Source organism: Chamaea fasciata, unplaced genomic scaffold, assembly GCF_029207755.1.
Source record: "Chamaea fasciata isolate MVZ Bird 193981 ecotype frontalis unplaced genomic scaffold, bChaFas1.0.hap1 SCAF_10, whole genome shotgun sequence".
In the NCBI taxonomy this organism is placed as follows: domain Eukaryota; kingdom Metazoa; phylum Chordata; class Aves; order Passeriformes; family Sylviidae; genus Chamaea; species Chamaea fasciata.
Window position 1 is genome coordinate 10,335,201 of NW_027094095.1, and position 26,812 is coordinate 10,362,012.

A 26,812-nucleotide genomic window follows, 5' to 3' on the forward strand; every position below is an offset into this window, starting at 1 on the left:
GATTTTAAGAAATATTCTTTTGTTTTGCTACTGAAGAGAGCCCTAACAAAAAGCTATGAGAGAAGGGAAATACCCACTCAGTGTGATGGAAGCTGTCAGAATGGCTGACTCGGGAGTGGGAAGGCTGGTCAACAAAAGATCTCTATCATAGACAGACCAATGTGATACTATTTTTATGCAGATTGTTAGGATCAGCATTACAGGATGGCTTAAAATTGTAACTGAAATTAAAATACTTGCTCCTCTCAGAGATGTCTTTCATGATAACATCAAAATACATTCTCTCCTAAAATTTATTTTTGCATGTTAGGGTAGAACAGAAACACTCAGAGACAGTGAAGTGAAAAATACCTGAACTGTTTCCTTTGCTGTACTCAAGTTCATTTACACTTTCAATGACTCAAGGTCATCCCCTTTAGATTTCTGTGCTGGTTTATGTGGCAACAGTAGGGAGTTTCTCTAATTCATATTCACAAATTCCTGCACTACAGAACTGCATTTTAAACTAGTTGTATTCTTAGCTACATGATAAACTTGTTCAACACAGGATAACAAAATAAAAGCTTTCCTGGGCAGTGAGTTCTCTGCCTTGTGTCTTCTGCTGAAAAGAAGACAGCAGGTTTGTGAGATATTTGAAAAAAACAGGAATAATCTTGAAAAACTCTGACTTTTGTTTTCATATTAGTATGATTAATTACTTAATTTAGTATGATTTCCTCTTAGGAAACTTTTTCTATGAGAAAGACAGCACCAGGAAATGCAGTTATACCTCTGCTGCCTTGGCATCAGGATATGAAGTCAATTAATTCATACTGAGACTCACAGGGTTCTTTTCCTCAACATTTACTAAGCCCAGAGATAGTTCAGAAACCCATCTTATCTCAGATCTTTCAAAGCTATTTTTTTCTGAAGTACAGACAGAAGACATTCCTTCCTCTCCTCCCTGTCTATAATCCTCAGAAACCTCAGAACATTTAAATTTACAGCCCAGTGAGTAAGTGCATTTTAGTAGAAACCATGCTAATGAAAGGTGTCAAATACCTTTGTGAAGATGTCCATAAAGCTGCCACAACGTTGCCCATCAATTTTCACTCACAGCAGTGCGAGCTGAGTTCTGCTGCCCTCCCAGTCCCACCAGCACAGGGCTGTGGCAGTGCCTGCCCACCAGGAGAGGCTTCCTTTGAACATGACAGGCACAACTCTGCTCACAGGGATTTCCAAGGGGCTTTCCATCAACTGACTTCCATTAAATTCATCCTTTTGCATCAGTGAGATGAAATTGGGATCCAATCAAATACTTCATAAAACACCTTAAGACACACCTAAGAAAAAAGGAATTGGGAAGAAATGTTCACCCCATCCAGATCTGTCAGAAAGAATGACTAGCTGCCTGTACTTAGGAAACAATCATAAAGTGACAAATGTATGGGGTTTTTTTGAGATAGAGCGATAACAGTAATGTAGAATTGTATATTAGAGTGATATTAGAGTTATATTAACCTGAGATGATGCAAGGCTTCATCAAGTGATGATACCCTTTGGATGTCACTGTAGCTAATGCTGGCACTGCCCTGTAATTTCCACAGCCATGAGGGGCAGACCAGGATAACTGAAACACTGGTGCAATTTGAGTGTCTTTCAGCAAACCCAAACGCAGTTATATGGCATGTGCCCTGGAGAGACATTGTTCCACGTGTATTGGTGTAAAACTGGCCCTGTTTCTCAATTGCTGTCGTTGCACAGGTCTTGCTAACGCGCTGTTCAGCGGCCGGAGCAGCGCGATATTTTACAGGAGCAATGGGAAAATCAGCAGAGACCTCACCAATATCGTCTTTGGCTTTCGAACCAGGGACACTGACGTGATCCTGCTGTATGCAGAGAGGGAGCCTGAGTTTGTCATCATCAGTATCCACAACTCCAAACTCCTGTTTCAATTGCAAAGTGGCAACAGCTTCTACAGGCTGACCCTTGCAAGTTCAGTGCCTGTGAGCGATGGCAAATGGCACCAAGTGGTGGTCTCTATGGTGGAGCCCCTGTCCCAGTCCTCCAGATGGCACATGGATATAGACAACAAGAAGGACACAGCAACCAGCACAGCTGCTGCAGGAAGCCTCAACTTTTTAAGAGAAGAGACAGACATCTATGTGGCCGACAAGGCTTTTGACAGCCTGGATGGCCTGCGAGGGTGCATGAGCACCATAGAAATCAGTGGCATTTACCTCTCGTACTTCGAAAATGCTGACATCCCTACTAAAAAACCTCAAGAGGAGCAATTTCTCAAAATATCTGCAAACCCTGCTCTTACCGGCTGCTTGCAGGCAGATTTCTGCAGCTCTGACCCCTGTATGCATGGGGGGATATGTGAAGACTTGTACACTTCCTACCGCTGCATATGTCCTGATGGATGGACTGGCACCTACTGTGAAGTCAACACTGATGAGTGCTCTTCAAACCCCTGCATCCACGGGAACTGCACAGATGGGATTGCCTCCTATGAGTGCAGCTGTGAGCCTGGTTACACTGGGGAGAACTGTGAGGAGGACATAGACGACTGCCGTGGCCACCAGTGCACGAATGGGGCCACTTGTGTTGATGGGATTAATGGATACTCCTGCCTGTGTGCTGCCAACTTCACGGGGAGGTTTTGCAGGTACTGTAAACAAGGCTGATCTGTATGAGTTCGTCAAGTCTCTTCTGAAGGGCTTTTATGCCACTGATGCCTTTGTTTTAAACACAGATGTTTTGCATCTGTCTCTATATTAATCATGGCTGCAGAGTCGATGTATGTAGAGTACAGAAAGTTGTACAGATCAATTAGATGTGTACTGAGACAGGGGAGAGCTGCCAGCTCAGGCAGAGACTGATGAGGCAAGGATTGAAGGAATAAGGCACAACTCTGCTGCCCTGTTCTGCTGCCAACGTTGGTCCTGTGAGCTGATGACAAGATTACAAATCTTCCAGAGCTTGAAAATACATGTGCTACATCTTCTTTTCAGAAAAAAAAAATCATAAGGTTTTTAAATGTCTAAAACAATATTTTTTTAGAGTAATACAGCTCTAGAGCTATAAATACAGGAATTCAGAGTTGGTAAGAAAAAACAGCAATAGGAAAAGAAGTTTTTCTCCCCACCCACAGCATCTTTTCTGGGTTGCTGTATTCCTCCCAGCTTACTCTCAGTCCTGGTGGCTGCAAACACCACACAGCCCACTTTTGCCGTAGCTTCTGACACTGCTCACATGCTGTTTCCTATTCTTCCCAGACTCTCCTTTAGAAAGGCTGCAGGCTTTTCCCTTTAATTGCCCTTCTCTGTACACCCATAAAATTCTCCCCTCTAAGCATGTCCAATTCTTCTCCAAGAAGGCAAAATCCTTCTCCTTCCTTCAGAGGACTCCCAGCAAATCCAGTCTGCTGCAGCCCAAAGGATGCAGACAATCATCTTCATGCCACCCAACTACAATCTTTTAGGATATTATTACTAAAATTGACAGGTTTTGTTGAATTTTTCTGAGTAGTGAGGACATCCTCAGATTTGAAGATGCCTTATGTTGACCCAATATTATTTATCTTGTATGTTAAGTCCCTCTCTTTTGAACTCTTATACTGAGCTGTCCAGGTATCACACAGAACCACATCAGTAATGTAAGTAGAGTGATACCTTCTTTTTTTTTTTTTTAAGAGAAAGGAATCATTAATTTGCCAGTAAATATTTGGAAAAGAAAAATTAAATTCATCAAATTGAAAAAGTTAGGCAGAACATGTTCTGGGAGCCTTAAATCTGAGTTCCAGCTGTCGTTCCTTTGGGCAATACCCTGCTCCTTTGCTTCAGCTCAGAGAGCATGAGACATCCAGACACAAGGACAGTGAAAATAACTGCTGCTGCCTTCTTTTTTACCCAGGTATCGAAGATTACCTTACACAGTCTGTGGGAATGAAGAGAGGAACCTCACGTGCTTCAACTACGGCAACTGCACCGACCTTGGCGGCGAGCTGACCTGCGTATGCCTGCCGGGGTTTGTGGGAGAACGGTGAGAGCCTTTGTCCTGTACATCCTTGGGGAGCACCTCTTCCAAAAGATGTTCCAAAAGAGTCCAGAGGGTAACAGCCAGCCCTCTAGCAGAAATACAGACAAAGCAGCTGTTCAAGTGCAGCAGTTCCTTGCTAGAGCGACTCTGAGAGTCTGAAGTATTGCGGTTTTAGATAAAAATCACGAATGAATGCAGCAAGGTTTAGTCCAATTCAGCACCAGTAATCCTGCCCAAGATATTTCTTAAACAGCACTGCACACTTGCTTCTCTGTGTCTTAGTTTTGTTTCCGTGCGGGATTTTCATATGACAAGTTAAAATGTTGCCTTTCCATAGGTGGGGACACAAACACACATATCCTGCTCATATATGTAAACCTATATACGCTCTGGCACATGAATACACAAAGCTGTTTCATTTTCACATGTCTGTGCTGCGATTATACAATCTGTTCTATCACAGGAATGGTAAGAGGTGGCATACCTAGTGGCATACCACACTCTCTTACTGAATGCTGAAGTGTCAAAATAGAATGATTACTTTTAGAAGAGATTAAGGAATACTTTGCACATGTTATTGTTTAGCCTGGAACAGAGGGACCTTCCTCACAGTGAAATTTGTATCTTGTAGCACAATTCACACTTAACACTGGCCTTCAAAGAGCGCTGGAGCAGGGAGGGCTGAGAGCCTCAGGGCTTCAGGTGCTGCAGAAACATAGGAAGGCATTGTCCCAGTCATAACCTGGACAGGTAAGGGCATTTTGGATAGAGAGACAGGAAAAACTGTACATACTCTAGATGAAACTAGCATTATGCCAGAGGATAATATCCAAAAGTTCAACAAGACCAAGCTGTAACACAGAGAAGTTTCCAACAAAAGGTTTTCATTCTCTCAAAAACTTACCAGCCCACTGATTTTGTGGAAAGAGTACGGTAGGCTATAAAAGACATGAAATGAAGATTTCCACCCACTCCATGCACAGCGTAGTTGGCAGACACACTTGAATTGCACTGTTAACAGCCAGGTCGCCTGTGTACCACCTCACAATATTCAACAAGGGGGAAAGGATTCAATAAAATAAAGTTTTAAGAAGTAAAAACATATTCATAGCCACTTCTGCACTGCGTGCATTTCTTGGGACTTCGAGGTAGCAGGAAAGCACTTTTTCCGTCCCCCTTCCCCTGCCAGCCTACTTGCTAACTGCAGCTTTGGGAGTGAGCTTTCCTTCCATCCATCCCACTGGCTGGCAATAATCTCTCTTTTACAGTTCCCAGGGTTCTCATATTGAGCAGCAGCCCTGTGCCCGGTGAGCTGCACTGTAACTGCCTGTGGCACTGCTTCTCCAGGCTCTAAAATGGCCCATTTGGCCTCTGTTCCTCCAGGCTGCCAAACCAAAAACCAGCACTACTTCTGTGCCTGGAGGTCCCACTAGATCAAATGAGAACATTTCATCCCTTCCTTTTTTTTTTTTTTCCTTTTCAGAACAAATTCAAATATATCTGTTAGTAAGAAAATTAAAACCAAATCCTATTGTGTATTTATGTATTAGACTGATAAAGCAGGTATTTTCCTTTAAGACAATATTTCAGCCCTCAGACAGCCACTGGTGCACAGTATAGAGAAAGTCTATGCCAATCAATTGACTTGGGATCACTTTAAAAAAGCCCAATGAACTTAATAGCAGGTGGAAAGGGAAATGTGTTAAGATTAACCTCCATAAAAAAGGTAGAGCTCTCTCTCAAAAACAAATTTGTAATTTAATTCAGGCTGGAACTTTCAAAATTACGTAAAGGGATTCGGGTTTTTAAGTGTTCCTGAAACTCAGTTGGATTCAGGTACCTTATTCCCTGGAAGATTTGAGAGGAGGTTGGCTTTTTTTAAATTCGCACAGATAACTTCATAGCTATACAATTTTCATACATTGGACAAATAACTTAGCTATTTGAAGTATATGAATATAATTTATCATTTAAGCTAGCTATTGAAAGAAGTTTAGATAAATAGAGTAAAAGAGTTTAATATAAAAAAGTGCTCTTCTCTGATGTAAGATTAAAATGTTATTGCTTGGTTATGAATATGATTAAACAAAGAAATTCCTTAAAATTCAGAGAGAATTTATCACCTTCTTCTCCAGGTATAAACCTGCATTTTTACCTGGAAAAAGTAGGAATAATGCTTTGCAGTATTTTTAAAAAAGGGAGCAGAAAATTAAAAGGGAACATTGTCAGAGCAGAAAATCACCAAATTAGTAGTTTTCAGATCTCTCTCATTATCCTTCTATTGGCTGCCTTGAGAAATTATAACTCCAATTTCTTGTATCACCAGAAATAGCTCAAAAAAATTTAATGATACACATTAAGGCTTATGAAATGTGTTCTGCACCATTCTTACCTTCTTTGGAGCCTGTCTCAGAGAGACTGGATAGGAAATTGTGCTGGGATCTACTGGCGTTCCAAAGTGAGGGGGAAAAAAAAAAGGTTAACACCCCCCCCCCCAAAAAAAAAAAAAAAAAAAAAAAAGCAGCTGAGTATTTCCAGGAACACACAGCTGGGAAAAAACACACATTTGTTTGACTTATATTCAGATTACTGAGGAGGAAACTCTGCCATCAGCCTCCTGGAACAACAAAAAGGACAAGCAAGCTTGCACCAGAGCTGGCTCTGAAATCGTACAAGAACTTGCGTTGCACCTTGCCAAGCACCATTAACCATGAAGTGCTTTACAGAGATGAAATTGCCTGCTTAACTATCTGTGTTTGAAAATCATACAGGAAGTTCAGGTGCTAATCTGAGTGGTGCTAATCAGCTAGTTAATAAAACCATAAACATGTGTGAAAATACGCTGCAGAGCATCTTCCTCTCCCTCCCCCCACAAAGCTGCTGTATGAAAACTGTGCCTGTTTGCCACATTTGATGCCCAGTTTCAGAGGCTGACTGTTGGCAGTCTTTCCTGCAGGTGTGAGAAGGACATTGATGAGTGCAGCTCTGACCCGTGTCTGAATGGAGGCCTCTGCCAGAATCTCCTCAACAAGTTCCACTGCCTGTGCGACGTGAACTTTGCTGGCGACCGCTGTGAGATCGATGTAAGCGACCTCTCCTTTTTTGTCTCTTTGCTCTTGTGGCAGAATCTCTTTCAGCTTCTCTCCTATCTCATTCTACGAATGGATGACGAGCCAGCAGTCGAGTGGGGTGATCAGGAAGACTATTGAGCAGTCTTTAAACTTTCGTTTCACTGCAGCAGAAGATGCCTTGACTAACCAGCTTAGCAAAGCAGTACAAATATTAGAGTTCTAAAACTTGTTTTATATTTCTTTGACTGGTTTTTCTATGAATCGCTTCAGATCTGGTTTAGTTAATCGATTTAGTTTTGGAACAAATACTAGCAGGTGTTACAGAGTTCACCCCACCTTCATCAGAGCATTTCACCACATGGAGACTGCCAGTGGGTGACAGTGGGACAACTAACAGGCAACACAACTGTCACATTTACTGAGGATGGTATTCAAACCCTACTGCATTGACTAGCAAAGACTCACCGCCTTCAATGATTCTAATCTTAAATTAAATCTTCCAGGTTGTCACTATCTTTACATCACACACCATGTTTCTTGCTGTTCCTTTGCCAGTTAGGCCTCACACCTGTGAAATCGTACAGGATATTTTGGGATAATTAGGTAATGGTTTGGATTAGCAACTGACAACATGCTGAGGAGGCTCCCACATCCATTTGAATTAGTGTCAATCCGGCACTGATATCACTAATCCTGATCCTCTGCTCCAGTAGCCTCTACACCTCCAATGTACTGTATTGAGATAAAATACAACCATCTTAATCTTTACCAACATTCCCCCTTTCAAGAAAGGCCCAGTAAGTATCTCAGACTTCAAAATCACAGATTTGTTGTTTGTTTAAAGATTTCTATAAATTTAAATCAATCTGTTTTATTTATTAGTGGGTCAGTGTCATCAGACAAAAAAAAAAGATGGGATTTTTCCTTCTTAAGAAGCAAGCAAGGTAATTGGGTTGGTTGTCCACAGATTCTTAAAAGAATGAAAAAAAGGGATCTGAAAATTATGAGCACCAGGAGATTTTACAAAAATATTATAGCAAAATATCATTGTAGTTGCCTTTGAGAGTGCAGACAACTGAAATACATTGTTAGATACTAAACATTTGTACAAAGTGAGGAGTTTTGAGGGTTTTTTAACCATTCTTTAAGACAAAATCCCATTTATGAATGGTGAAATAATTTATTTGGACATTCATTATTACATTTGTATGGATTCTCTAACCCTTGTAGTCATTTGAATAGTGTCCTTGAGAGAGGATTCGAAAAAATAAGCATGTATAGGGTGGTGTTTTGTTATTCAGCCAGATGGCAGGTAGCAGAGTTATAGGGAAGACTAACACCAGACTGGGAGGTTTTCTGACTCCAGAGGGAACAATTGATCTTTTGGAGAAGTCCTTGAAACCACTAACATCAGTTTCCCCCACTTCAAACCTGTCCCTGTTCCTTCATCAGTCCACCCTAACCCGCTGCGGGTTGGACCTGGTGTATCCAGGGAAAGCAGATCCCCCCTTTATATCTCCAGTGACATTAGGACACCCTGAAATGTGCCCAAGTGAGATGTTAAGGTTTCTGTTTCGCCACAGCAGGATATGGATCAGACAGTGGATCAAGACTATTTTTAATTTCCACCGTTCATAAACACCCCCAAGTCTGTTATTTTTCTGAGTACAATTCAGAGCACAAATGCAGCAACATTTGTGCTGTTAAAAACCCTACTCCTATTTCAGGGGGGCAGGGAAAAAACCAAACAAACTTTTGCACATTTGTGGAAAAAAATTATGATTCATCCCTGTCACATATTCCTGTTCCTAGCATCTGCCTTAGCATGAAAGTTAAGCACAGTGTATTTACCCAGGAGAATTGTACACAAGGATAATTTCTTTGCTGGCTTTATCATACCTGAAAAGTGATTAGGGAATTTTTTTTGTTAAACGCTTATTGAAAATAAATAATTTAAATATATATATTTAACCAAAAAAATCCTTTCCTCTTTATAAGCAATCAATAAACACTAGATGGGAATGCACTGGAGATGAAATTAATGTAGCGGTGTCAGAAACAAAACTATAAATACTATCAGATATAGGTTTAGTTATCTTACTGGCAGCCACATGTAATACTGAATTGTAGAACAGAGGCAAAGAGAAAAGAACAAAACCAGACTGCATTTTGGATTTTTTTATTCCAATGAAAATACAGTTTTGGAAAATAGCTTTCATGTGGGGAAATCTAAAATAATAACATGTTGGGAATTTCATTCCAAACTGTAATCGTAGCTAAAAACATTATTCAGTTCAGTATTATTGAAATGAAAAATTAATCACAAATAACTTGAAACAAAAACTATCCTATTTCAGAATGCTAACTAAAGACAAAGAAATAAGAAATTTTTAAAATTCAAATGAGAAAAAATACTGCTCCAAATCAAAGCTGTTCAAACCATTTTTTTTTTCTTAAATAACTATAATTAAGAAAATAATGAAGTCTGGTTTGGTTTTTTTTTTCTCACTGGTTTTAGTTCAGTTTCCACATAACTAAATTAAACCATTATGTATTTTATAGAATATACACTACAGGACACACTACATTTAGCAAAAATTTCATCACAGTCTTAATGTTGAAGAAAGGTAGAAAGCAATAAATGTAGTAACAGTATGTCTGACATTAGACCTAAATCCAGAATGTGAAAACAAAAAGAATCAACTTGCATAGAGATTCCAATACTCTTTCGATTCGATACTAGACACTTCATATGAGTGTTTATGCAATATTAAACGCAGGTTTTGTATGACTTTACAGCAATATGCAAGTTATTAATCTAAACTCTATTCGCGGGGCATCAGTTCACTCTTTCTTTTACTGAAAACACTCCCTTGAAACTGAATTCTTTCCTTCCTCTAATGCCTTGTCATCATGAAACATCTCCTGGCCTCAGAAATGCTGCTCTCTTCCTCTTTGTACTTCTGTATCCTCAACTGCATTGTGCACGTGTACATAAATTTCCTACCTTTATACACAAAATAAACCTTCTGCCTTTGTCTCTTTTGTTCTGCTCCTCATTTCCTGCTAATGGCTCTGTTCATTTGCTTTCAGTGTGCCATGTTTTCTGAACACTTCACAGGAATACCACACACCAATCAAGGTTGCTTCATCCCGGAGTTTTCCAGGAGTTCTGGAAGGGCAGGGTCAGGCGGGTGCTTCTCACTGAAGGTCTTCAGCCATTCCAACTACCCCGGCTGCAGTCCTGCAGACTTGATTTTTCTAGTTTTAACAGTCAGAAGATAAATACACAAATGCCAGATTGAGTTAACCAATTTTCTATATTTTTTTAAGAGATGCAGGTGTCAAACAAATAAAGGGAAACAGGTATAGAAGCAAACATGAAAAAATAGCTGGATGAAAAATGACATAGTACTAATCTTTTTGTGAAAAACATCCAATTGCTAAGATTTTTTAGAATTCAAGGGGCTGAAAAGGCCGTTATTCGTGTTTTATATTAAGATACAATAGCAAGATCTTCAGACATCTCCAGTGTTGCAATTGTACTTCAAATCCTTTGATAGTTCATTTTTTTTAAATTAAGAACACAAACTCCCTGCCAAGTTCATGCTTTTGTGGAAAATCAGTATTTATTAAAAAAAAAGAAATATCAAAACACACTTCTACTAATTTGGGCATTGAGAAGAGGCTGGGAAATCATCACTTCAGTATACTCAGAATTAGAGGAGGGATGCAAGACATGCAAATGAAAGGAAGCCAAAAAGCAAGGCTTTTGGAGGTATGGCTTGTGGTGCTTCATGTTGTTAATATCTGTAAGGGATCCCTCTATGATACCAAACTGTTTTTCAGATGCCAGTGACTGTCATTCAGAAAGCTGGGTAATGAGAAGTAACAGTGTTTGGGCTTGAGGCAGAATTAAGATTTCTGAAAAGAGGGGGAAGACAGCAGTGATGGATACACTGGAAGGGAGAGCAAAGGAATTTACATCAGCTGTGGGATGAATGAAAGCATATTCTTCACTGTGTTTGGAAAATGCACGAGGGGTATTTCACTGAGGAGGTGTCTACAGGGAGTGGCAGATTGTCTTTACTGACCACTGTTCTTACTTCTGGCCCTGAAAAACCAAGCTCTGACTGAGCCCTCTCTGCAGCAATATCTTAGGACAATTTTAACTACAAAGAGCCCATGTGTTTGTGAATTTGAAAATATCCTTGATGTATGCTTATTTAGATTCTCTTACTCCCAGATTACTGAGGAAACTAGATCCAATAATCTTTTACTCACTGCATGTGATTACAGTACATTGGTGAACCTAAAAATAGGAAAAAATCTGCTTCAAACTAACAGTGATGAAATCAAGATTTCATTCTTTCTTTGAAAACATTTTTTTCTGTCCTGACAGCCAAAAGTTCAGCCAAGAGGGCATTTTACTTGTTTCTATTAACTTTCAGCACTTGAACTTACATATTTATATCTTGAGTTAGTGATCCTCCCGAAAAACAATGAAACTCTTGTTTGCAATAAATTATTCAAAATTTCTACTTCAAAACCCACAAGGCCTGGTTCTAAGAACTATAATCCTAAAAAGGCAATGAAATAAAAGCTGCAGCAAATCTTCTTTCTGTGTTAGTGAGATTACTATTAGTTGAAATGGATCTCCAGGGAGTAAAGACAAAAGCCAGGGCTGGGTTGTTCATTTTACTTCGTGTTTCAGGAGTGCCCTGAGCCCCATTAGACTGGGAGCACATCCTGGCAGGGCTGTGTCCTGCTGGTGCTGGCAAAGGCACTGCCTAGCAAACAGCTCCAGCTGAGCTTTGAAATTGTTCCTTGAACATTGTCACCAGCAGCACCTTTGGGACAGCACTCCCTCACAAAACACACGCCCTCTCCGATTGCACGTGTGAATATACATGAGACTTGAAAGTGGAGGTGGATTTCATGTCCCAGAGTTAAAGTTCTCCTTGGTCCACAGAGCTGCTGCCATATGCTGCACCACTGCTGCTTCCACATTCTCTTCCAGCTGGTACCATTCCATCCTCCTGGGCACAAGGACAAGCATCATACACTGGAGGTTATGATTCACACTTAATGTCATTAAAAATACACTGATAAGCATGTTGGATATGTTCAATATTGAATCTACATTCAATAAAACTCTCTCAGGCTTCCATAGCACAGACACAGGGAATTTTGATTGACTCTGCTCTACAGTGATTAGCTAATGTATTCATTAACTGGAAGGGTTAGTAATATGAACGTAACAAATGATACTTAATTACAATAATTAATGCCTGGTGATTCATGAATAATGCATTCCGTAGCTATTTACATATTCATACTTATGAGGCTATTAATGGATAATTATAATTTGACTAAAAGACATGGACATCAGGAATGAAATAACCAGACTGTTTTCCCCCAATCTCACTGTGGCTTTACGTGCATGCTTTGCTCTTGGACACCTCTACCTTGTACTTTGTACTCAGAAATATCAACAGTATTTTGTTATTAAGGTTTATAGAGTGATCTAATAACAATTATAGCCCATGCAAGTTAAGTTTCCACTCTGCAGCAGTTCCAAGCCAGTACTCCCATCAATTTCTGTCTTGAGATTGCAAAACTTTGAAAGCACTTCGTTCTCTTCACCATCAGTAGAAATTTGTTCTTGTCCTGAATTTATGCTTTTCCTGAATTTATGCTTTTTCCTAATGCAGGTCTACTTTAGAATTTTTTGATTTGTGAGATTAGGGTAGAAATACTGGAAAAAATAGGAACATTGGAAAATTAGGGTAGCTATATTGGAAGCACTTTCAAACTGAAAAATTCTGCCCTAGATATCTGGTATTTCTGCTCTTATACACATATTTCAGCCTCCATATAAGCAGATAGTTGCTCCCAGGAGAAGACCTTGAGAGCAATAGAGGAACAAAAATAAAACACTTTTTTTTTTTTAAAGTTCTTATTAAAATACATTTTAAGGAAAAATTATAATTTTTATTCTTAGCCTAAGATTGAATACCCAATGTTGACAACACTCAGGCAGTGATTTTCAGCTGCCAGCCTCAGGAGTGTGGCAAAACGAACAAGAAAAGCTGGGTAAGTCCACTGAACCTGCCAGCCTGAGTTTCAGACAGGCCACTCACCTGCTGCTCGTCCACAGCACGAGCTGAGGAGCTGTGGGTGCCCCAGGTCAATGAAAAGCTGATTCCAGCTGTCACAGCCTGCAGGGAGGGAGCAGAGGGTCTCCCCCAGCCTGGGAGTCAGCTCCAGGCTCTCTTCGGATGTGTCAGGAACAGCCAGGGCTCGAGGCAGCAAGGTCAGGACAAGCTCCTGGGGAGCATCAGGCTGGTGTCTTAATGAGGAGCGTGTTTGTACCTGCTGTGACTTTTGTCTTCTCCAGAGCTCTGGCAGCCTATTGAAAAAGACTGGTATGGACAGTGTAACATTTTGAAAATTACACCATTCTCTGAAGTGCCCTGTCCTGTTTCCACTGAGGGTGAGGTGCCTCAAATGATCCAACCTCAGGAAATCAGAGGGGTTTGAAACCACTCACTAGCATGTTCTAACATCATACTGAACCCAGAAGTGCTTGAGGGCCAGTGGAGAGAGGTCTGAATCCCTGTTCACAACTGATGCCCTCAGCTTGCAGCACTCATGGTGCCATGACATTCCTGCTGGCACTCCTGCCCAAGCATGGAGCAAGCCCTGGCTCAGCAGAACTATCAATGGCAGAAGCCAACTCTCACCTAGACACGGAGCAGGCTGTGGGGAGGAAATAAACACTCTGGGCTATGTAACTTACATCCTGCAAGGCTGCGGCTGGAAGCATAAACGGGCATTTCCTGGTACTTGCAATTTACTCTCTGTAGTACCTTACTAGGTTTGAGAAAACCCTCATCAGGGAAACTGCTTGTACAGCCCAGGTAAACGTGTTACAGTCTGATGGTAAGCTATTGAAGTAAGATTATTTCAATGACTGAAGTAAAATTTTAATTAGCCTGGCAGAATCAGCATAACTGAGCTGGGGAAAAGCTGCAGTTTTTTTGTTTTCACATCATTTGTGTGGTTGCAGATCACCCACCATGGCAGAATCGTTACCATTGATGGTAGGAGCCAGAGAGGGCTCAGCTTTATTCCAGTGCCAGGTCGAATGTGGGGTAAGAGGAAACTTCTTTAGATTTATAAAATGAGCAGCTCTGCTTTGGAAGTCATTGTAAATGTCACAATGCCATTTTTGCAGTTGTTTTTCAGAGCAGAACAACGTCTTAATACCCTTTGCTATTTTGTATGAGTCTGCATTCAAAACACAGGATTTAACTAAAACTTCTAAAAGGATATCGCATGAAACACATTCAACGTGTGTCACAACATAAGGTACAAAAACATTAGGATGCAAAGACAATAAGGTTATCTAATGTGTCCTAGCTGGGAAAGACAAGAAAGCTCCTCACAAGGCCAGGATTACTGCATGCATCAGTGAAAAGCAGTTGAATATTTAATGCGCATGGTAAATATAAGCAGAAAAGGGAGCTCAGATGAGATATGACAGCATAACACTCTGCAGTACAGCAATGAGCTCAAGCACGGTGTTCACATAACACTTCAGTATTCAGACTAACACGTTTTATCTGTACACCACCCTTCCTGTTGCAATGGCATTGTCTTCCCTATTCTCACCTTCTGATGTTTTCCCTGTAGACCCACATCCACATCACATGGGTATTTACTTCAGTCATTTCTCACTTTATAACACATTCATGCACTCAGTGCTTGTATTGTTCAGATACTAAAATTTGTCTTTTTTTTTCTGATATGCTTCATGAGATCTGATGTTCTCTTCTGTTTTTCAGTTCTTGATATGAAACTCCATTCCTAATGACATCTGAAAAAAATTACACACGTAGTAGGCTTATGGAATATTACTCCACTGAAAAGGAATAAAAAATAATTCCTGTTCCTGAGAATCTGAAAAATATTTTGGTTTCAAACAATCAAGAACATTTATCTATTTTGATACAGAGAACCATTTAAATGGAGAGGCAGAGCTTGTTACACATATATCTAAACATTCTACCCATCTAAATGTGCATCAAACACAACAGTCCCTAAATTTATTCAAATCATATTTGGTAGAACAAATTATTCAGTTTTCCAAAAAAATAAAAGCACTGAAGTAAAAAATGTGATACTGCTGTAATTCAAAGGACAAGGAAATCAGCAGCTTTAAAAATCTTTGTAATTTTTTAGAGTGTACAGATACTGCACCAGTGGAGACACCTTTGATAATTGGTGGTCCCTGTGAAATGATGGAGTAGGGATTCTGAGGATTCTCAAGCGCATCAATACTTTGGTGTCTAATTTATCCATTACAGAAATAAATGGAAATATTTCTCTTTCTTTCTGGGGAAGCACTGGTAACATCACCAGCTATCTTCCTCTTATCTCCAAAGGGACAGGACCCTCTGTTCTCTCTTCTCCAAGCAGTAACTGTTTGGGGGTGAATTAAAGGTGCAGTTGCTTCCCTGTTCACTCTGTAACAGGACCTTTTTTTTTCCCCTGTTGACTTTGTATCAGTTATGCAGGAACAGGATGCATAGTGTGAGCACAGCCTGGCTGACACCTGGGAGCTGATAGTCTTGGAACACCACCACCACCACCACAAAAAAAAAAAAAAAAACAAACAACAACAACAAAAAAAAATAACCTACAACCAACAAACCAAAAAAACCCCAACAACATAAAACCAAAAGTACTCACACAAAAAAACCCAAACACCCCGAAAAAACCCTAACCCAAGCCAAAATAAACTCCAAAGAAAAACCCAAACCTGCTTCCACTTAAAATCAATGACAAACTAGAAACTAAGCTCTGGGAGGGCCTGGCAACACCATCTCTTTTGCAAGGCTAATTTCACTTTGTATTCACCGATGCTAATGTATGTGTCTGGTTTTATCTAGGCTCACTAATCCCTCAGAGAAATGGCAGCATAGGCACAGAGTTTATACAGGGATGTCACTGTTGCCTTTTTTAATCCCAAATGCTACCATTTTGTGAACTAATCAGAATATTGCACATGAGAATCAGGCAGGACAGCTGTGTCTCATGGAAAATCACACTTGGTCCTTTCTTTATTGTTTAATCAAACACAAACCTCATTCAGGCTGAAAGAAAATGCTTGGTTTCTGTACATACAAAAAGGTAACACATCCTTCAAGGTAGACCTAATGCCAGTAGTCAAGGTAGTGTCTTCTATCACTTTCTAGAGGTTTGGAAGCTATTATCCCACCCAAATTTTCCCTTGTCCTTTTAGTAGATGGTACTGTCAGTGGAATCCCAGTGGTAGCTGTGGATCTGTCTGTGGAATGATGAGTCCCAAAAACCCCTCAGTGCTGCCGGTGTTGCCATTTCTGGAAACCATCAAAAAAAGTGGTTCTGAAGGAGATCCTGGAGGAACAAGGAAGGAGGGAAATGAAATGGCACAAATAAGGAAAACCATAAGTAAAATGGATTTGTAAAAGTCAAATAGATGGGGACGGCACTGAACACCTGGGCTGTATCTGAACACAGGAAAAATGACTTCATTATTTCAACTGAATGCTTGGGACACCTCTGTAAGGTGCCCAAGTGTTATTATGTTGTTCTTCACTAGTAGCTGGACAGAGAGTGAGACCACAGCCTACCCCAGGATGCTTTAAACACTTCAAAACTACTAAAGCGTTATTGGTAGAACCTGCTGCTAAGCAATAATCTCCAAAAGAGTGAAGTTCTGTAGGTAGAGCATGCAGGAAAGCTAAATTTCCATTCAGTATCAGCTATTCACTCTGCCTTGGAGGAGCACTCAGGCTGCTCAGACTGTAACTGTCCTGGACCCAGAGACCTGAAACAGCTTTTTTCACTCCCAGAAAGTTTTGAGTCAAAGATTCCTAGCTTCTGATAATTTCTTCCCATCTTCTCCCAAAACTACTGATGAAGGAGGAAGCAGAAGTATTCTTCCGGGAGAAAACACTAATATATGAAACTTCTGCCAAAATACATATAACTTGCCTGATTTTCTGATTGCTTTGCTAATTCATATCACTTTGGGAAGGATGCAAGTATCAATCAGAAGTATTACTCAGAGCCATACAAAAGAGCATTTTGGAAATCACTGATCGCATTTTTAGTTGAATTAAATGGCTTATTTGTGGTATGAAAAATACAGATAGCCAGCAAGCAAAGTGTCAGGTCTGTGAGACTTCAGAGTGGAACTTTGACAGAGGATCTCCAAACAATCTCCAAACACTGCAACAATGACCACAGCCAGGTACTTTAACAAAATGGATCATCACAGGTGTGAGGCAGTTACTGGTAGCGAGGCTGGCGGAGCCAGATCCTTCCAATATCTGAAAATATATAAAACCAAAGCAGGGTTGAATCTCTAACAGTCCCACAGGGCAGGGAGTTGAGCCTTAGGAACAGAGGAGTGAGGACTGCATTCACGGGTATTTGCCTGAGAGGGGTCACTGCCTGGCCATCCTGGGAAAGAGCATCAGTCCTGGTGCTCAGCCAACAAATAACAGGTCAGTTGATGTGGAAATGTGAGTTTAGTCTAAGTGCAGACTGTAAACCCGTAGTCGGGACATTTGAAGGATTTATTACCAGTGTAAATGCAATGTTGCAGTTTGAACAACAGAAAATGCCATACTTCAATCCAAAAAAATATGTCATACAATAAAAATGTCTGATGGCGACAGCTCCCTGAAAGACCACCTGCCAGGCCCAAGTTCTCCTGCTCAGGGCTCCCTGCGTCACTGCACCAGCAACTGTGCAAACACCCAGCAAGGCAGAGCCTGGAGGGCACACCCTGAGGCAGACCTGCCAGTGCCACTGTGAGGGGCAGTGTCAGAGCTGGGCAGGGCTGCCATGCCCTGGTGCGACTGACAGGAGGAGTTCAGGTTGAGGGAGGAGATTCAATTCAATCACCGTTTCCACCATGGGCTGCCTAACTGCTTATGGGCTAATTGTGCTTCTATTTCATGCCTCAATTCCCCTCTCTGACCAAAGGCTGCTTTAAAGGCATTCTCCAAACTGAAAACTACTGTGTAAGAAATAAGGCATCAAGGATGGTGCTGAGAAGGAGGAACCACTCAGGCTGCCTGTTCCACAGCAGACACTCTGGTATCCGAGACAGGTGGAAGCTAAGACGGCTTCTATCAGAAATACCTTACACCTGCAGATAAAGGTGAACTGACCCCATGCGCTGCAGAAAATGCTACTTTCAGCCTGTATTGAGGAGATCTGAGTTAATCATCTGAGTTAAACAGACCTGGCCAGAAGCAGGGTAAGTTAGCCTCAGAGTCAGTACACCTTACCTTGGAGGACCAGGGGTAAATTCACTGAAATGAGTCAGCAGATTTCTTTCCTATTTCCAAGAAGTATGATCTTCCAGAAAATCTGAAAGTGTAGATTCTTAAATTCTTCTTAAAAGTAAGACATTGATAGGGGTGCCATTTCTTCCCAGCATATCAGGGTAAAAGTCTCTAATGTGAAGTACAATGTATTTTCTGTTAGTTATCTTTAGGTGGCAGTAAGGTAAAAGCATGGAGTAGAAAGTTAAAAGAAATTTCTACTGCATTTTCAGAGACCTTTCTCTCATGTTGTGATGGCCATAAGATAGAAAGAGACTTTCTAAAACATTTACATCTTCAGCAGATACCCAAAAAGCAATTATCAGAGTTGGCTTCACCCAGTTCACAATCAGATGCAAACCTGTTGAATGCCAGCAATGTTAATACAATGATATTAATACATTGATACAATGACAGATCCTATATTAGGTATGCAGTACTTGATTCAACAATCCCTGAGGACAGTGGTGAGATTCAGAGGTAGACACACACTCAACAATTCTGTCAACAAGATGAAAGCACACTTTAAATATATATATATAAATAACTCTACTAACAAATGAAAGGTCTAAATCAAGTCTGAATAATTATTAATATAGCAGGTATTAGATTTTTTCATTTACACTTTACCTCCATGCACCTCTTCCAAAATCTCTCCTGAAGTGAAACCATAATCATTTTTGTTGTCTCAAATCAACTTTCACCTAGAAAAAAAAAAAAAAAAAAAAAAAGCAGCCAGTAGGATAAAAACACACTGAAAGTTTTTATCAAGGAATATAATTAGTGAAGTAACGTGACAGTGTCATGTCACGTGCTAAGGCAAGTATTATGTAGCCAATAAAGGTCTATCTTATACTATTAATATTTACAGTTGGAAGCAGGAGATGGCTGCAACTGAAGTGCTGCTCCCAGCAAAGGCTCGCTGCTGACTCGATACCTTGCTGTCTGACAGTGTGAAACAGTCACAGCGCTCCTTACTTCATCACCACTTGACAGCATCTTATTAATGCTAGGTAGCGGCACATGGCTGGTTTGCAGGAGCTCAGCACCAAGAACGGAGAAGAATTTCATGGAAGAGTTTTGAGATCATTGGCTTCGCTTATTAGCAGAGAAGCAGGGATGGAAAAGTGTCTGACAGTTACACAATTGGACAGGAATTGTAACAGGATGTGCTATGCCATCCACAGCTGACCCACCTGTTCATTATGCATCACTGGACAGAGCAGTTTCTCATTCCCACAGAAAGCAGGCAGAGGCAGGGCTCTCAGTTTCATCACAGGTTGCACCTGCACAAGAGAACCAGGACCTGGGGGCAAGAGGACCAGAGCCTGCTGCCCATGGTCACAGGCAGGGCCCACAGCCCACAGGAGGGGCTGCACCCTTTGTGATGCTGGGCTTGGATGGGTCCTTGGGGCTGTTCTAAAAGACAGGACTACAGAAATAAAAGAACATCTACCACTAACATCACTGATGAAGAAAGAGGTCTTTGACCTCAACTGTTGTGTGCCGAAAAGTGGAGTTTTGAGCAACTCCACATTGTGCACAAGTCAGGTTGTGCAACTCCATTAAAGTTAATTAAGACTGATAATTCCTAATACAGGCAAATCATGTCTGGTGAAAACAGTGTGCAAGGAAACAAGTTAGTGAGGGGAAACAAAAAGCAGGTATTTACTCAGACAGTACTTCCACATTGCAAATACCTCAGCAAAATCTCTCTTGTTTTGTTTGTATTTTTTCCTGTACAGAAGAGATTGGAATCTAGAATGACAGATAAAATATACATGGAAAAAATCAGAAAAGCAGAGGTTTGCAGTAGGAATGGTTTAGTTGCTTCCTTGACTTAGCTGTTGATAGTCTATATTACCCTTTCCTGCCCCATTCTTGTCTCCAAATGCTGTCACTACCATCAGCCCCATCTTGAATGTCACAACATCATCCTGCACATGCTGGTCTGACCAACACCTGTGCAATCAATGAAGAAAGCAGTTTTGAAATCCATTCTTCTTTCTCATCATTTTAACTATTTCACACTGTCTCTTGAACCTCTCTCCATCTCTTTTCCTTGGAAATTGTTCTGCCCTCATCTTCAGCACTGTAGCATCTTTTCTTATTCTTCTCCTGTTTGGGGGTTTAACCTACTGACCCCTTCACACTCACTTCACTCTCCCATGACAGCAGACTTCCTCCAAAGGCCTGTGTGTTCTTCCAATCCCTCTTCAGGTGCCATTTCTACTATGCCAGCTACAGGGATGCAGTAAGCTCAACCTGGCCACATGCAGGGAAAAACAGAAAGTCTGTGTTTTCAGTGACAGTCTTGAGTTTAAATTCTCCCATTTCTTCCTGCAACATGCTTGCCTGATGAGGTTTTTATCCACCACCAAGATGTACTCATACAGAATCTGCTGTCTCGAAGCTGCAAAGCAGTTATGCCCTGTGAAGAAACACCACCTGATACACTGTGCTGGCAGCCATGAACAAAAATAATTCTGTATGATGCCCCAAAGCATTTCCCAAACTGGAAAAGGATGTTGCACCCCAGAGACTGACACCTTTACTAAAACATTTGTCTAGTCTGTGATGTAGCAACTATGGGACAAACTCCTCAGCATGGTTTGCCTGGATTTGCACCAGCTATAGATTTTCCCTCTTATCCTTTCAGATTGCAGCAGATGGTAAAGTTCCTACACCAGAGGCTGTCGATAGAATTTTAAAAGGCATCTCATAACAACACATTGGAGCTGCACATTTAATCTGTGCTGCACCACTCAGATGATCTTAAAAAGAGCTGGAGCACTTACAAAATTAGCACTGGCAGTTGCTGCAGAAGTGCTATCAAGGAGCCTTCTCAAAGCCCACAGCCTAATGAGAGCTGCCCTCCAAACTGCCACCCAAATCACTTCTCTCTGTACAACCAACACTCTGCTGCCTGAAAGGCATTCAACAGTCTGTGAGATACTGATCCAGCAAAACATCTGATGCAGATTTTAAGGGGCTGCTTACGTACTTCTGGCTCATTTGGGTCCATGGCTGAGTTCATGCACGGTACAGTGGCCTAAACAAGGACTATTGTTCCTTCTGCCTAAGACAGACCATCCCAGATGTACTAATCTCCTCTGTTTTCATGTCTGGACTGCTTGCATTAAGCAGTTAATATAAAACAGATATCAATACTACAAGTAGTTAAAGAAATGACAGTTCCTGTAGGTAGCCTGTTCTTTAAAGGGAGCCTTCCGAGCTGGAAAAGCTTCTTGGCCAAAAGGTTAATACTGCCAATAGAACACCACCTGAGCCATACATTGCAGCACTGAGGAGGGGGCAAATTGTTCTGATTTAAACACAGCTCTGCTTAAAGTGATCCAGAATGGTCCTGCAGCCCAGTGTGGGGAGGAGGAGGTCTGGGTAAGCTGATCTGACTGGGAGATCAAGACTAATGTGAACAACACCCTTGTTTCACTGAAGTCTGCTTTACAATTTAGTTGCAACGCTTCAGAGAGCTCCATCTCCAATCTCCAATTTCTTGCTCTGCTATAATTAGAGCAAACTTCCTCATTAACTTCTGTAGTGTCACAACAGTGCAACTTCACGGGCCAGGAGGGAGGCTGTCAGAATTTCTTAATGAGGTGCTTTCTTCACAAGCCCAGCTAAATCCTAGACTTCAATCATCTCCATCTTCTTCATTTTCTCACAGACTGCCACAGACGTAATTCTTCCATCATAGTAAAGATTGCATTTTTCTGATCTATAACTGGTCAAGCCAGATGACCAATTTATCATTATAGCTGCTAACATGAATTCTCTCTATGCTTTATCCTTGATTTCAGGAACTGTCAGAAAACTAAAAGTTGACATTTTTCAGGAAGGAATCAATTAAAACTGCCAGATGTCAACTAAGACAAACTATTAAAAAAAAATACTCTAAAGAGGTTGTAGTGAACATAATTTCTTCAGAGTCATTTCAAGAAAATATTCAAACAATAACACCCACAAGAAAACAAAACAGAAAAGAAAACTAAAAGATCACTTTAAATCTTCCTTCTTCAAGATGAACTGCCTAAGTACTGTGGATATTCTGCACACATCAGAATTAGACACACCTAAGTTTTTCCTCAGCAATGTCCACGGGGGCAGGTACACGACTCAGAGTCTCACTCAGGCCCTCCAGGCAGTGGGATTGTATTTCCCTGCACCTATCAGGAAAAAAACTCAGAGGCTGATGGCAGAAACAGCAACGGTGGAAATTCAAGGTGATCTACAGCTCTTGATGGAATTCAGAGAGATTTTCAGAGGGCTACAGAGGGAGGTGAGGGACAACAGGATAGCCTCCTCCCAGTGCACATGGGGTCAGCAGAAGTTCCTAAGATGTGGAGAAAAAAGCAGTGATGCTACCTTGGGGTGTTGTCTTGCATGCAGAGGGCACCAGAAGCAATTTGTGGCACCGGCAGGACCCCCTGAACTGGAGCTCTGGGCTGGCTGACTGCAGGGGGAAGCAGCCACACCTTGAGGCCACTGAGCTCTTCTTCAGGTGTTCAAGGCTCCACAGCTGAATCTGGTCCTACAATCTGTCTGTCCCTTTTCTTACTCATAAAGCAAGCAAAACTAGAGGAAAGTCTTGCAGCAGTCTTCCTAGGTCTGTTTTAAACTCTTGCTTTCTGCTTCTCAATCTGAGAGAATTCAAACACTTTTCTTACTAGATAATCCTGAAGCTTGTTAGGCATCGGGTTTACAGTACAGCAAATACTGCACCTTTCAGGAATCACTTCAGGGGACAAGGGGAATGTCTATACAATGCCACTGCTGTTTTTGAAGCCCACAAGATGAACTGAAGAGTTCTGAGGCATGCAGAAGGAAAAGTGTTGCTGATCTCACTGATAATAAACAGTGGAAAGTCAGCTAAAGTGCATTAAGTGCTGCTTCCTTTGTTGCCACAGGTACCAAAGCAGCAAGGAGTAAACTATTCAAGGACCTGAAAAATAACTGTGTATAGACACACTCAAAGATTGTTGTCCATATGGACAACAGCATGAAGCAGGAAGCCAGGATAAACCATTAAAGGATAAAGCAGTTAAAGAAAATAGGTGATGTTTATAAAATCTTAAAAATAGTTTGCCTTTTCCATTGGCCTGTCCAGTGTTTGGCTTGACATGAATCTGTGCTCCTTAAATAAGTCCCAAACAGATGATGATGATGATGATGATGATGATGACTACTATTCCTACTTGAACTCAACAGCCCAACAGCACTTGGGGCATGGTGGCTGGTGTTAAACACAGACAGAGCAGCTACATTTTGCAGATGATGTGAGGGAGAGCAATAGGTCACAGTATGCCAAGGTAAAAACAGGAAATCACAGAAAAAGGGACTTTATGTGCCACTGATTTAATGTACTTTTCTTTGAACAAAGTCAATCTATAGATTTATAGCCACTTTATTGCTGTTGAAAACAAACTGTAGCCTCACAGGCTCGGGTTATCAATGAATCCCATGATAACGGATTTGTGTGTGCCTGTCTGGATTTCTCCTTGAACTACACAAATTCTTATTCAAATTCAGTCTGTAAGAGAAAGAAGTTCCAATAAGATGGCTGTAAATCCTCTATGAAATAAACTCAGCCTATCTATGGGCCTTTTAATCAAGTAAATGGCTTTTCTCTGGCTGCTCACTATTATCCCTATATGCCCCAAACCATTTAAAGGAATTCTGACATGGATTAGGACTACTCAAGCCAATCATTACCACAGCAAATGGTTTTGATTTGGAGGCAGTAAATCTGGATGTTCTTACTGGGAATGAATTGATGACCTTGTGCGTGGTGTCAGGACTCAGGATCCAGAGACTTGGCCGGCAAGAGCCCCAGTGCACACGAGCAGCCGCAGAATTCCCAGGCAGCCCCACACGTGGCAGAAAAGGGAGGTCTCCGGGGTTTGTCAATCACTGTGTTTTAAAGCCTGCATTGATGTGTCTGTCTGGAGATGCCTCCGGAACCAGGCACATTCTGAGCGAGTGCTGAAATGAAGGCGGGTTCATCCTTTGTGCCCAGGCACAGAGGCAGCTCCTGTCTGCAGGGCAGGCCACAGCTCCCACAGAGCCCTCCAGAGAACACACAGTGCCCACAGCCCACCGAGCCCTCCAGAGAACACACACATCTCCCACAGCCCACAGACACCTTCAGAGAATGGCTCAGCATGCGCAGCCCACACAGCAGCCCCCCACGGTAGCACCCGCTGCCATTCCTCTGCCACCACGGCTGCCTCTCCCTTCTCTCTCCTGGTCTGGCCCAGCCCTGGCATCCGTGGGCACAGGGCTCATCCCTGTGCGGGCACAAGGCAGGATGAGCTCAGCCCAGCTGTGCTGATGTAGAACACACCGGAGGAGGAGGCCCTGTGCACTCAGCTGGGCTCCCTCGTGCTGTTCCACTTGCCTCTGACACTCGGCACACGTGGAAACGTTCATGACAGCAAATCCCTAATGTTGCCTCTTATAAAATAACCATTTGGGGAATGGCTTGCTTAAAGATAAGCAAACATAGACTGGGTTGACGAATGCCTCTGAGCTCTGCCTTCTGAGCTGGGCCTTTCTTATTCAAAAAGCGAATCAAGGAACTAAAGCAGAATAAATCTATTTCCATGACTGAATGAAAAGCAAAACCCAGAGCTATAATGAAATGCCACTCTATTCAATGATTTATTTTATGCAATCTAAATATTCTAATTTAAATTGAATAGTTAAAATAACCCTAGAAAAAGTAATCCATTTTGATGTGAAACCACCAGTGAAGAGCCAAAAGACTTGATTTTAAAAAAAGACAAAGATTATTTTGCCTGCATTTTCTCCTGTCTTTGCAGATGAAGCCATCCACTACATGAAAACTAAATTCAACCATGCTTTTGTTTCCTTTCTTAAAACGTTTGGCAAAATAGACTTATCTTGCTCCAGCCCACATCCAAAGGCATATAAATAGAACATCCTAAAAAAATAACTTAGTGAGAAGCAGATAGGCCTTCCAGTGGTAGCAAACCTCATTTTTTGGTATCATCTTGTCATCAGCATCCATTGCCACCAAGGATGCAGCTTTTACTGCCAGCTCCTCTATCTTAGGGGCTCTTAAAACTGTTCTGTCACCAAGTACCTTCTAAACAGGCTCATAAGATGGTTCAGGTTGGAAGAGCCCTCAGGAGGCCTTTCTGTCCAGCCTCAAACTGTAATGAGAATCTCTCAAGTATTACCCAGCAAGTTAATTAACCCTCCTTCATTTACCCTGCATATATTTCCTTATTCATAAGCAGTGCTGAAGTTATGTTCAGAAATAGCTGTGATCACCATGTGTTATTTATTAGCAAGAATTATTTCTCAGAGACAATCACAATGTATTGGGGCGGGGGTGTTGCATAGGCTTCCCTAATAACAAAGGTTTCCAGCAAAAAAATCAGGAACTTGTTTCTCTTAACAAGCTCCCAAGTGTCCTGTAGCGCTTTTTTTTTTGTGCCAAGAAAAAATGAAGTTTGTCTTTCTCTGTCCATTCCTTTCCAGAGCTTTCCTCTTCTGCTTTTGAAGCTCTAGGTCAAAGAACAAGAACACCTTTTCCCTGGTACTCTGCAACAGCCTTGTGACAAACACCAAAAAAACCCTGTGTATTGCCATCTCCCAAGCACTCAGCTCAGCAGCCAGGTCTCCACCAGTTAATGTGGGGAAGGGAATTGCGATATGAAGCTGAAAAGTGATATTAGAGTGTGGTAGTCTAGTCCCTCAGGATGCCCCAGCCCCACAGCCAGGGCATCTGAGACATGAATGGAGCACTGGGATGAGCAGCCCCAGGGCACTTTGAAACATCCCAGAGGTTCACAGCCCAGACCCATCCATGGTGAAAGCACCAGCGAGGACTTGCCAGAAAAGCCTTGCAGCACTGATTTGGGACCTTTAATTTCAAACTGCATTTTTAGTGACCGCTCCCTTCCATTATGCAAAGTACACCGTATGGTCTGTGACAGATAACCTCTTTTCCACTGTTTCAGCAATACTAATGTTACTAAAAATGCTGCTCAATCCTTTTATTTTTGGAATCACTAGTTACAATTATTTCAGTCTATCGTCATCGCCAAACACGCAGCGAACAGACTCTGAGATGACAGGGGACAGAGCTTTTCAGATATTTTTTCCAGATCAGCCAGCTGATTTTCCAAATTAATTTAACAATTCAGCCATTAATTACTAAAGAAGCAGTTGATTTTGATGGGACCAGACTGCAGAGCCTTCTGGCAACTCTTGTTACCAGTTCAGTGCAACTGCTAAGGGGGTACCTCGTACTGGAAACTTCGGCAGGGAGCTGTGGGCTGA

The 26,812-nt window shown here is 41.5% G+C and overlaps 1 protein-coding gene across 1 annotated transcript in view; it reads left to right on the top strand.

The window, feature by feature from the left end:
- CRB1 (crumbs cell polarity complex component 1) overlaps window positions 1–26,812 on the top strand; it is a 68,918-nt gene that overhangs the window by 38,680 nt on the left and 3,426 nt on the right. The window contains exons 9-13 of the mRNA XM_066193067.1: window positions 1,744–2,650; window positions 3,898–4,026; window positions 6,980–7,229; window positions 11,341–11,450; window positions 14,164–14,251. Of these exons, the coding sequence (XP_066049164.1) occupies window positions 1,744–2,650; window positions 3,898–4,026; window positions 6,980–7,229; window positions 11,341–11,450; window positions 14,164–14,251 (1,484 nt within the window). The remainder of the gene's footprint in view (window positions 1–1,743; window positions 2,651–3,897; window positions 4,027–6,979; window positions 7,230–11,340; window positions 11,451–14,163; window positions 14,252–26,812) is intronic.